Below are 13,047 nucleotides of genomic sequence, written 5' to 3'. Positions count from 1 at the left end.
ATTATAAAGAGTGGAGAGATATTCAAAGTAATTTTTCCCTCTAAATTAAGAGCTTCCTTTCTTATTCTAATATCATTGATTTTGTTCCTGGAAAAAGCTTTGTAATTTCATGTAACTAAATTATCTATTTTATCTTGGGTAACAGCCTCTCTCCCTTTGTTGAGTCAATAATCTCTCCCCAAGTCAACAGCTGTGAGTTACCTGTCCTGGGTTTCTTCTAAGTTCTTTTACAACATGACCTTTAATATTCAGGTCACATAGTCATTTTTCATTTTATTGTGGTATTTGCCCAGGCCTTTTGGGGTTTTTTTGGAGCGCAATTGGGGTTAAGTGACTTGCCCAAGGTCACATGGCTAGTTTTTGTGTTGTGTCTGAGGCCGCATTTGAACTCAGGTTCTCCTGACTCCAGGGCCAGTGTTCTATTTACTACGCCACTTAGCCACCCCTTGGTATTTGCTATAAGATATGAATCTAAAACTAATTTCTCCTAAATTGTTTTATAGTTTTCCCAGAAATTCTTATACAATAAGGAACTCCTTCTCAAGTAATTTATGTTTGCAGGTTTAATCAAACAATGAGTCATTGAGTTTGATTGCTTCCGATTCTTCCTTATTTAGTCTGTTCCACTGATCTACTTTTGTATTTTAATAATCAGTGGCAAACTGTTTGACAGTGTAATTGGAGATCTGGGCATGCCAGTCCCACTCTACTCCACTCCTGAGATCCAAGGCTTTTTCTTCCTGCAAATGGATGTTGTTATTGGTTTGTCTGACTCTATAATGCATCCCCCATTGTCATCTTAAGCTGAAAAGAGCACTTTAGCATCACTGAAAACCTAAGGATTTCACAGTGACAACCCGGGGAACCTTGTGTATACATATTCACCAAGGGATAAGCTCAGACATACAAAGGTGGTACTCTCCGAGGTCCTGTCCAGTTTGACAGTTCTATGATTCAAATACATCATAGGATTGTCAGTAACTTTAAAAAAATAACTGCTTCACTTTCTACTGCTGGTGCAAGCTCCACCCTGTGTCAAGTGCTATAACTTACCAAGAAACAGATGGAGCTCCTACTGTGAAGAAGCTTCCAGACACAAGTCTGATGGAAGCAGACTGAAAAAACTGACTGAGGCAGCTACCGCAGAGAGTATTTTTGCATAATTATTTTTCTTCATGAGAAGAGAGGGTTCAATTTAGGGGGAAAAGAAATTTCCACAAATGACAGTGATGTAAAAACAAAAGATGTCAATAAAATTTATTTTTTTCTTAAGTGTACCTTTGGGAATATGTGCACACACTTATACATATACATGCATGCCTCTAGACAGACAGGCACACATTTACACGCACAGGTGTATACACACATGTACATGTACAGCTATGTACATGTGTGTAGGTATGTACTGTGATGCATGTGTTTATATGTGTGTGGGTGCAGGTGGTCTGTATTGTTTAGAAATAGCCAATGTGCTGATTTGTCACTTAATGGTAAAGACAACATTCAATTGGGGAAGTAACAGAAAAGGAGGGAGTCATTGGAAAATGACAGCAATGTAAAAAAATTGTAAATTTAAAAAAAAAGAATGAAACCTGTTCCTCTTTCAATGACAACATATTCAAAAATACTAGTGATGTGACTGAAATCCAAGACATCTGATGCTCTAAAAATTCAGAGGCACAGAGCTGCAGCTCCCAAAACCTAGCTTCCCTGCAGTTTGAGCTGCCTTAGCAAGGTTGCTTTCTATGATGAAGGATAAAAGTTTGAGAAAACATAAGCTCTGAAGGCAAATGAAAGGAGATTAATCTGTAGAGCCTAGGATAGGGTTTTATGTATTATAATAACATTTACCATCTGAAGCCTAAAAAACACTGCTCACCACCCAACTACCCCTGTTCATGTTGATTATTGTTCTTTATGTTTTTTCTAAATGGGAATCTAGAAAAAAATGACTAGGAAAGAACTGTACCCTTTCTGACACAGGCCTGAATTCCATGGATAAGAACATAATGGCATGGAATCAGAGAAGGGACTTCAGAACTTATCCAGTCCAATTTCTATTCAACCGACTTTCTGCTGGATGTAGGGATCCCCACCCACAACGTCCTACCTGGTAACCTGGCCTCCAGTGACAGAGAACTCACTACCTAATGAGATAATATTGTGCCCAATGTCTCATTTTAAATTTGATTTGAGGGTAGACAATGCATTAAATATTTAATGCTACATGGTAGGGGTCAACTTTTTACTAAAGAAGGCCGGTTTTTACTAAACTCAAGATAATTTTTCTTCTTGGTCTCTTATACCTTCCCTATATACAGCTGTTTAACCTTCCTAAGTCAGGTTCTAGAATCACGGGATCACAATTTAGAGTTTGAAGGGACCTCAGAACTCAATTCCCTCATTCTACAGATGAGAAAACTGAGGCTCAGGGAGGTAAAGCAATTTGTCCAAGGTTATGCAGGTGGTGAGTGGTAGTCTGGATCTGAACCCAAGACTGGGTGCTTTTTCCTTGAATTTTTCAATGTTGAAGTCATTTAAGAAACTAGAATAACCCTCAGAAGGAGACAGACAGAATTGGAAAGAGGCTGAATGGGGATTTCCTTGAAAAAACACTGTTAGTGGAATAGAAATGATCATCCATAAAGCCTGTTCACAACCCTTGGCCCAATGAATCCCACAAATCCAATAACAGAATTTTATGTTTCAAATGTCATAAATATTTTATTGTGAAACTGGGGGTAAGGAGAATAAGGAAATAAAAACTTTCTGAATGTAAGGGGCTACCTGCGTTTATTGCAAAAAAGATAATTTCTTACAAATTTCTTTCCTTTACCCAACAAATATTTATTGCTTCTAATGCTTGATTCCTTAACTAAAGTTTTACTAAAATACCCCACTGTGGAACAAAGATGACCCTAGGTTCTTTTTTTCCCCCTGTTATACATTTTTTTAAAATTTAGTTTTGGTTTTCAACATTCATTTCCACAAGATTTTGAGTTACAAATTTTCTCCCCATCTTTCTCTTACCCCCCCACCCCAAGATAGAGAGCCTACTGAATACCCCTCCCCCAATCTGCTCTCTTTTATATTCTCCCAACCCTAGGTTCTTATAGGTTAAACTAGTAGAGTTGCATCTCCAAAAAGGTCTCCCAAGCCAGAAGTACTGGATGGTGTAGCTGTGATCTGAGGACCAGTCTAGTGAAATTCAGAGTCTCCTCTTTGCTAAAGGGCTGGCCAGTAGCTGATAAATCATTTTTAGTCACAGAAACTCATCAAACTATATTTCAAGACATGGAAGAATTGGGATCTATACTAGTGGAAGATGGACCCATTCTGATAAAAGCAGATTCTTAAAATAATGATTTATATTGTTATTGTTGTTGTGGTTGTTAGGGTTATATTCTAAAAAATAGATTCCATGTAAAAAAGGGCATTTTCTTTTTCCTTCAGTTGGCATGTTACAATAACTGGTTATGAGCACATCACTCAGACTGTGTTTTAAGAGATTCTGTTGCTAAAATTTTATTGCTCTCTTTTTTTAACACCTTAATTTCAAAACATATCCTTCTTCCCTTCAACTCACAACAAGTCATTCCTTCAAAGAACAAAAAAGAAAAAAATTAGTTCAGTAAAAACAACCAATACACAAACTAAGCCTGATAGCATATAAAATGCTCCATACTCACAGTCCCCTACCTCAGCAAAGAGGGAAAGGAGACATATTTTCTTATCTCTTCTATGAGGAAAAGTTTGAGCCCTATAATTATACAATGCTCATTTTCATTGTTAATGGATGTTTTCATTTATATTGCTGCAGTATTTGAGTATATATTGTTTTTTCTGATTTTGTAAACTTCAGTCTGAATCAAGTTCTATAAATCTTCCCATGTTTCTCTACATTCTTCATAGTCATCAAAGAAATCAAGGTTTTTTGCTTTTGAAAATCAAGGTTTAGCCTGGACTTACATGAAATAATAAAAAGTGAAATGAGCAGAGCCAGGAAAACATTGTACACAGTAAAGGTAATATTGTATGATGATCAACTGTGAATGACTTAGCTCTTTTCAGAAAGACAATGATCTAAGACAATCCCAAAGGACTCATGATGAAAAATGCTATTCATATCCAGAGAAAGAACTGATGGAGTCTGAATACAGATCAAAGAATACTATTTTTCATTTTTTTGGTGGGTTGGGTTTTTTTTGGGGGGGGGGTCTTCTTTCATAACATGACTAATATGGAAATTTCTTCTATGATTGCACATATATAACCTTTATCAAATTGCTTACCATCTCAGGAAGGGGGAGGAAAGGAAGGGAAGGAGAGAATTTGGAACGCAAAAGTTTTTTTTAAATGAATGCTAAAAATTGTCTTTACATGTAATAAGAAAAAATTTTTTTTAAATATATTTTTTAAATCAAGGTTTAGGAAAATTAAAAAAAACAGCAACAACACCTAAGAACCTGAAATAGGAGCAAAAGAAATGAACACATAATTCTTTTTTTGTCTTTTTTTTTTTTTTGCTTTGGAGAGGGGAGGGCAGGGCAATTGGGGTTAAGTGATTTGTCCAAAGTCACATGGCTAGTAAATGTTAAGTGTCTGAGACCAGATTTGAACTCAGGTCCTCCTGACTTCAGGGCTGGTGCCCTATTCACTGCGACACCTAGCCACCCTCATGAACACATAATTCTAATGAACAACGTTGGTTGCGAGCAGAATTGAGGAAAACACCTTTATCTCTTCATTGCCAAGGTGGTGTATCATGGATATTTTTGTTACAAGGGATGACTAGTTGGATGGAGGTGGGAGAAGAATAGTTTCAGAAATAAATGTGATGTAAAAATAAGACACCAATAAAAATGAGAAAATTTCTATAAGAAAGAAAAAAGGGGGGGGGAGGAATAAAACCCTAGTACAGAGTTCCCAGGTCAAGGAGAAAATATTACAAACAGGAAGAAACAATTTGAATATTGTGGAAACACAATCAGGATAACACAAGACCTAGCAGCTTCTACAATAAGGGATCGAAGGGCTTGGAATATGATATTCCAGAGGTCAAAGGAGCTAGGATTAAAACCAAGAATCACCTACCCAGAAAAACTGAGCATAATGCTTCAGGGGAAAATATGGTCATTCAATGAAATTTTCAAACATTATTGATGAAAAGACCAGAGCTGAACAGAAAATTTGACTTTCAAATACAAGAAGCAAGAGAAGCATGAGAAGGTAAACAGGATAGAGAAATCATAAGGAACTTATTAAAGTTGAACTATTTATATTCCTACATGGAAAAATGATATTTGTAACTCATGAGACTTTTCTCAGTATGAGGAAAGTTGAAGGGAATATATATGTATATATGTATACATACATATATGTGTATGTATAGGTGGGTGTATGTGTCTATATGTATATGTGAGTGCATATATGTGTGTACATGTATATAAATAGACAGAGGGTACAGGGTGAATTGAATGTGGAGGAATAACATCTAAAAAATAAAATTAATAGGTGAGAGGGATTTATTGGGAGAAGATGAGGGGGAGAGATAGAATGGGGTGGAATTATCTCACATAAAGGAGACAGGAGAAAAGTGTTACAATGGAGGGGAAGAGCAGGAAGATGAAAGGGAATGAGTCAACCTTACTCTCACTGGATTTGGCTTCAGGAGGGAATAACATAGGCATTCAATTGGGTATCTTATCTTATAGGAAAATAGGAGGGAAAGGGATAAGAGGGGGGATGATAGCAGATTGGGGAAGAGGGTAGTTAGAAGTAAATACTTTTGAAAAGGGACAGGGCCAAAGGAGAAAATAGAATAAATGGGGGACAAGATGGAGAGAAATATAGCTAGTCTTTCACAATATAACTATTATGGAAATATTTTGCATAACTACACATGCATAATCTATATTAAATTGCTTGTCTTCCCAGTGCTGTGGGTGAGGAGAGGAGAAGGGAGAGAGAATCTGGAACTCAAACTTTTAAAAATAAATGTTAAATTGTTTTTACATGCAACCAGGAAATAAGATATACAGCCAACGGGGTATAGAAATCCATCTTGCCCTACAAGAAAGTAAGGGGAGGGATGGGGGGGTATATAAGAGAGGACAGAGTGGGGGAAGGGATATTCAGTATGCTTGCTGTCTTGGGGTGGGTGGTAGGGGAGAGATGGGGAGAAAATTTGTAACTCAAAATCTTGTGGAAATGATTGTTGAAAACTAAAAATAAATAAATTATACATTTTTAAAAAAATCAAGCTCTAGGATAACTATCCTACCTTCATACTCTGGTACTTTTCTGCATCATTTTCCACTAATTTCAAGAACAAGGGTATCTTATCACTGGGCAATGAACATATATGATTTCAGTTTGGTTCCATGCTTTTCAAGTAGTTTCAGAATCAGATGTACAAAAGATTTTTACGAGTAGAGCTACAATGTTTCCAACCCTGCCCTCATCCCTTGCCCTAAATGCCACCAAGAGTCACTTGAGGTCATACTTACTGCCGAAGGAGCCCAATCTGTCCATTCTCACACTGGCAGAGGCTACAGTTCTGGTTGTCTCCCTCAAAGCCTGATCCCAGCACTGGTCAACAAATCCCTGGGAACGTGTCAATCCCTAGAAATAGACCAAGTCAATGAAAGAGGTACACAACTGAGGGAAAAGAAAGGCAAGGATGAAGAAGTGCCAGCAGGGAATGGAATGAGCACAGGACTTAAGAACCAGAAGACTTAGGTTTCAGTCCCAGGCCTGCCAATGATTATTAGCAAGTCACTGTATTTATTTTGTGTTATATCTGATCCCATTGTCTCCCTGACAGAATATAAATCCTTGAGGATAAAAACTATTTAAATTTTGGTTTTGTATTCTGAACACCTAGCTGAGTACCTGGAATATAGCAGGTGCTTAATAAGTGTTGCTAAGTTGTTTCTGACTTAGGACCCCTTTTGGAGTTTTCTTGGCTAAGATACTGTGAATGGTTTGCCATTTCCTTCTCTAGCTCATATTATAGATGAGAAACCTGAGGCAAACAGGTCACACAGGGTCCAGGGTCACACAGCTGCCAGATTCAAACCAATGAGGATGAGTCTTTTGATTCCAAGTCCAGTGCTCTATCTACTTTGGTGCCTAATTGCCCTAATATATGTTAGTTGGTTGATTTGATTGACATCTCTTTCTCTTTCAGTCTCAGTTTTAGCACTTATCAAATGGGGATAACAATTGTTTTCACTAGATTCATTGGGTTGTTCTGAGAAAAGCTCATTCTGTAAAATGCTAGGTAAGTGTGAGTTGTTATTACCTTGGTTCTCTGAAGGTGAGAGTGGAAGCAAGTCAGACTTTACCTTCAGTGATAGTGGACTGGCTTTTAGATTCCAGAGATCACTTGGTTGACCCTGATGTTTTCACAGTGGAAGGGAATTATTCACCAGGAAAATGCAGGCAACACCCACATAATTCCAATGAAACAGAACTGGGGAGCAATCCATCAGACAAAAGGAGAGAGATGTAAACTTTCAAGAATCTAATGACATGGGTGCCAGCCTGCTCTTTCGATTTCAATCACACTATAATTCCAGCCAGACTAGCCTACTTCCTCTTTTCAGGACTAACCATCTGCTAATCATTTCCCACCTCTGAGTCTTTATATGGGCTGTATCCCTTACTCTTGGAATGCATTCCCTTCCCAACTTCTGCACTTAGGATCTTGTGCTTTCTTAAAGACTCAGCTCAGGGTCCCCATCTTCTACAAGAAACCTCTCATCTTCCTCATTTCTCTGGTCACTGCTCCCTGCTCCCCCCAACCTCCAATTAAGAGTATTTACTTTTCTGTGTAAATCTCTACACCCAATAGAATGTAATATCCTTGAGGACAAGGATTTTTTTTGTTGTTTTAGCCTTATGTCCTCAGATCCTAACATAGGAGGCATGTAATACATGCATCTGTTGTACAGGCTTGTAACAGACACGTTTGTTGTACATGCATGCAATACGCATATTTGTTGTACAGGCATGTAATACACATATTCAACGAACTGAATTTTATCACCCACCATTGATTTCCAGGAGGGTGGGTCTTCAAAGGTAAATATGTGCACAAACTGATTGATTGATTGTCACCCAGCCCAACAACTAAATGAAGGGCTGTCTGGCTCAGATTCTGCTCCTTCTACATCCGGAGTTCTTAACCTGAGGTCTGGGAACTTTTTTTTTAATAGACAAATTATACTCCAATTTCTTTGGTTTCCTTTGTAATCCTATGTAATTTACTTTGTGCATTTAAAAACATGATTCTGAGTTCTCATAAAATTCTGCAAAGAGGGGTCCAGAACACAAGAAAGGTGAAGATCAAGGGATGATCAAGATAAGATGTGTTAATTGCTACAGCAGAGAAATCAGAGAGGCAGCAGGCTCTCCATCACCACAGATGACCATCTGGCCAGATATCAGAGGGGCTCTTACTCAGGAATAACCAGAGATATGACCTAACAACTCCACATCAGAGCACAGGATTCAACTGGAAAGGACTTTAGAGGGCATCAACTCCACTCCTCAGTCACCAAGTAGAAGGACCAAGTCCCTCCCCTCACTCCAAAAGTGGGAAAGTGGCTTTCCCAAGGTCATACACAATGAGCAGAACTGAGATTCAAACCCAAGTCCTCTAAAATCAAATTCAGTGCTCTTTCCACCATTGTCAGTGGGGGTCAAATTAAAATTGAAAGGAGGCAACTAAATAGTACATAAAAATCCCTATGAGCTGCATCTCAACTTAGAAAACCACATGCTAACATTATCTATGTTTTATTAAATATTTCCCAGTTAAATTTTAATCTGGTTCAGGCAACTCAAGTGTTCAGCAGGTAGCATGTTTGACACCTCTGCCCTACCTCAGCCAAGGAAAGGCAGGAGGATATCAATCAGGTTCAAGGAAACATTTACCAAATTCAACCAAGTTCCTGAGAAGTGTGGATAGAACATCAGACTCAGAATTCCAGAACTGAGTTCAAATCCTACCCAAGACATGTACTAGCTGGGTGACTGTGAACAATTCACTTAACCTTCCCAAATCTCAGTATCCTCATGTGTAGCACATACTCTGGAGTGTTGTATTGTTGTATAATATATGTAAAATGGAAAAGTACTTCACAAACCTTAAAATCTATATTTGTTTTCGTTGAGTTGTGTCCAACTCTCCATGACCTCATTTGGGGTTTTCTTGGCAAAGATACTGGAGTGGTTTACCATTTCCTTCTCCTGCTCATTTTACATATGAGGAAACTGAGGTCTTCCTGACTCCATGCCCAGTATTCTATCCATTTCCCCACCTAGCTGACCTCATAGTAAGTACTTAATAAAAGTTTACTAACTGACCCTTCCCTGAATAGCTTAATGAATTGCAGACACTAAAAATTTCCCTGAATGAATAATAAGTAATACTTATATAGCACTGGGCTAAGTACTTTATAACTATTTTTTTTTTTTTGCCTTTTGGAGGGATATTGGGGTTAAGTAACTTGCCCAAGGTTACATGGCTAATTTTTTTGTGTGAGTGTTGTGTCTTAGACCCGGTCCTCCTGACTCCTGGCTGGGGCTTTACTCACTGCGCCACCTAGCCGACCCAGTACTTTATAACTATTGTCTCCTTTGATCCTCACAACAATCCTGGAAGGTAGGCCTTATTATTATCTCTGTTTTACAGATGAGAAAGCAGAGATAGATAGCGTGGTTAAGTGACTTGCCTAAGGTCACACTGCTACTAAGTGTCTAGAGCTGGATTTGAACTCAGGAAGATAAATCTTCCTGATTTCAGGCCCCTGAAATCTATCCACTACTGCCACCTACTCTGATAAGGGTTAGCAGGTACTGTATGGAAGGAGCCAGGTAGTACAGTGGATGGAGTGCCTGACCCGCCTCCAGCAAGTCCTAGCTATAAGACCCTGGACAAGTCACGGAACCTGTTTGCCTCAGTTTTCTCATCTGTAAAATATAAAAAATAGCACCTCCCTTCCAGGGTGGTTGGATCAAATGAGAAAATATTGGTAAAGCACTATATATTATTATTATTATTATTATCATAAAGTTATGATTTAGAGCAATAAGGGGGCCAGCTACTCTAACTTCCACATTTTACAGGTTAAGTGACTTGACAAGGTTCATACAGGCAATAGTTTTGGCCTGTATTTGGAAAGAGTACAGGTATTTCTCCCTCTGCTAGAGTCAAGGAAGGTTGCTCCCATTTCACCGACGGAAAAACTGAGGCTTCGAGGGGGAGGCAGTGGAGCAGGGCACTAGAGGGGAGGGGTTCTCAGCGGAAGAGACGGCGGGAAGGGCGGGGTCAGTAGGGGTTGGGTATGCAGTCCCGGGGCGGGGGGGGGTGTCACACGCGCGCGCTGCCTCGCTCCCACCTGCCCCGCCCCCCTCCGCTCCACTCCCGCCGGCGCGGTCGCTGCGTGACCATGCGTACCTCCCCGCTCACTCCTCTACGTCGGCCTCGACGCCTGCCTCGGCCCGGGACCCCGCGCGCCCTCCCGCCAACGCCCGCCAGCTCCCTCCCCTCGTGCCCCCGCCTCCAGGCCCCCGCGCCCCACCCCCTGCCCCTCACCCCGCGGCTTCACGCCTCACGCCTCACCTCGCCGCGTCCCCCTCCTCCAGAGCCAGGAAGCCCAGAGCCGTTCGCGCGCACGCAGGCGAGGAGTGTGCGCGCGCGCCGCTGGCCCGTCCCCTCGCTGCTCCGCCGAGCATGCGCGCTGCGGCGGCCTTTGGCATGCTTTCGGGGCTTGCTGGTGCTCTGCTGGCTGGTCGATACCTGGGTAGGACGTGTAGGTGCTTTTAATCTGGCTGGCCCCACAAATTCGGAAGAAATAGCTTTCCGCGTGCAGCTCCTGCATAACATCCAACACGCATTTATTTATTAGGCACCTACTGTACGTCGGGCAAGCACTGTGGCAGGCGATAAGGAAAAAAAGAGAAGACAGTCCATCTCCAGATTCCGGGCGTTTTTCCTGGCTGTCCCCCATGCCGGGAATGCGCTTTTCTCTGGTTTCTGTCGTCTGGCTTCCCTGACTTTCTTCAGTTTCAGCTAAAGCCCCACGGTCTGCTGGAAGCCTTTCCAAGTCCTCTTTACTCTTATGTTAATTATCTTCCACGTAAGATTTATGTTGAATCTTTCAAATCAGTTTTCATCAGTATTCTCTTTATTATACCCAATTTATCTTGTTCACATTTTGTTTATACATAGTTGTTGTCTCCCCCATTAGAGTGAAAGCCCCTTGAAGGGAAAGGCTGCCTTTTGCCTTTGTATTACCAGTGCTTAGCACGGTGCCTGGCGCTTAGTTGGCCCTTAATACATGTTTTTTTGATTTGCAGCATCCCCTTTCCAAAAGGAGGTTACATTATCCTGGGGAACACAACCTGGGCTCAAGGCAACACAAAATAAATTGACACAATTTCAAGAGGGAGAGAGATAACTGGGGAGAATAAGGAAAGGCCAATCCAGATTCTTGAACTAGAAGTCTGGAGACAGGAGCTCCAGTTCTGCTTCAGTTCCGCTTATTAAGCACCTGTGTGCCAGGTACTATTTTAAGGGCTTCTGATGAGGTATGGGCTCTGGGAACCTCCCTTGGACTCTTGATTGGTTCATCTCATTTGATGAGGCATTTGCATGAGGCAATAAGCCTTACATAGTGCCTAGTTACTAACTGCTAACTACTAGCATATTTATTAGCCTAGCCCTCCAGTTGTTCATCTACTTCCCACCCTTGAGCCTTATCAAAATATCAATACACCCTTCAACTGGCCTAGCCCACCCTTGCCTGTAGCCTCCAGCTACCTCCCACAGACCTCATTAACTCCTCCTGAAGACCCTCCCCAAACTCCTCCTCTAGACCACCCCTAGATTCCTCCCACAACCTTCTGTATATAAGACCCCCCCACACCCCACCCCATCTCACTCCATGTGATGTAAGAGCGCCATAGAATGCCATGTGGGAGAGCACCATAGAATACCATAGAATAGGGAGAGCACCATAGAATGCCCTAGCACAGACTTATTCTGTGTCTAATGCAAACGAACTTTTAATAAATTTTACTTTTCTTTGTCTGAGAAGACTCCGAATTCATTTGGCAGGACCCAGCATGTTGGTATTTTGGGGTCTCCAGAGCAACCCTAACCCTCTTAGTGGGTACCCTCTTTGCTTCCATCCTGCTAACTTACAGCTTTGTGACTTTGGACACAACTGGATAATCTCCTAGGTCCCTTCCAAATCTCCTATGTCCTGAATCATTATTTATTCTCTCTTGGCCTCATTTTTTTCATCTATAAACCAAGGATAATAATACAGCATTTATCCCATAGGGAATATTTTGTCCTTAAAATGACAAATGGGAGTTCCTGGTGTTCTGATTACTATTATTAATAGAAGTCTAAAAGGGCATGGAATGTGGGAGAAAGTAATTGTACTCAGTGAATAGAGCATTGTCCCTGGAGTCAGGAAGACCTGAGATCAATCCGGCCTCAGACACTTAACACAAAACTAGCTGTGTGACCTTGAACAAGTTACTTAACCCCAATTGCCCTACCTTCTCCCCTCAAAAAAAAAAAAGGCAAAAAGAAAGTAATTGTCCTCTCTGAAATTAACCCTAAAGATAGAGCTTTCCCAACTCTAGTCAGTTATAGATCAGAGAATTTAGAACTGGAAAGGGACTCTAGACATCACCTGAGCCAAGGAAATAATTTATAAATAAGGGACCTGAGGCTGAAAGAGGAGAATGCTCCAGGTCACAGGTATCAGATACAGGATTAGACCCTGTCTTCTTGACTATATGTCACTAATTTGTTCATTCTCTTTAAAAATTTTTTCTTCTTATTGTATGTACATATTGGGCTAAGTTTATAGTCCTCTGTACCGTGTTTCCCCAATAATAAGACCTATCCTGAAAATAAGCCCTCCCCTTACTGTGTAAGATTCCTCTAAAATAAGCCCTCCCCCCAAAATAAGCCCTATTGAGATTGCTACTGTAGTGAAGGTGATCCCCTGCGCTACA

At 40.7% G+C, this 13,047-nt stretch overlaps 1 protein-coding gene across 4 annotated transcripts in view; it reads right to left on the bottom strand.

Moving 5' to 3' along the window:
- Positions 1–10,741, bottom strand: part of TADA2A (transcriptional adaptor 2A) — a 64,851-nt gene extending 54,110 nt beyond the window's left edge. For 3 of the 4 annotated variants that reach the window (XR_011166430.1, XM_069078041.1, XM_069078043.1), the window contains exons 1-2: positions 10,634–10,741; positions 6,510–6,624 (exon numbers count right to left, since the gene is read on the bottom strand). Coding sequence is in view for 3 of the 4 variants with exons in the window: in XM_069078041.1 (XP_068934142.1) it covers positions 6,510–6,534 (25 nt within the window). In the remaining variant the exon portion in view is untranslated. Of the gene's footprint in view, positions 1–6,509; positions 6,625–10,468; positions 10,564–10,633 lie in introns of those variants that run through there. The other variant, XM_069078042.1, reaches the window with a different exon arrangement.
- Between the last annotated feature and the right edge of the window lie 2,306 nt (positions 10,742–13,047).

The sequence above is a fragment of the Petaurus breviceps genome, unplaced genomic scaffold (genome assembly GCF_028583685.1).
Source record: "Petaurus breviceps papuanus isolate PSGF00001 unplaced genomic scaffold, PetGlider_PUasm1.0 91023, whole genome shotgun sequence".
In the NCBI taxonomy this organism is placed as follows: Eukaryota; Metazoa; Chordata; class Mammalia; order Diprotodontia; family Petauridae; genus Petaurus; species Petaurus breviceps.
This window is presented reverse-complemented; position numbering and strand designations above follow the sequence as displayed.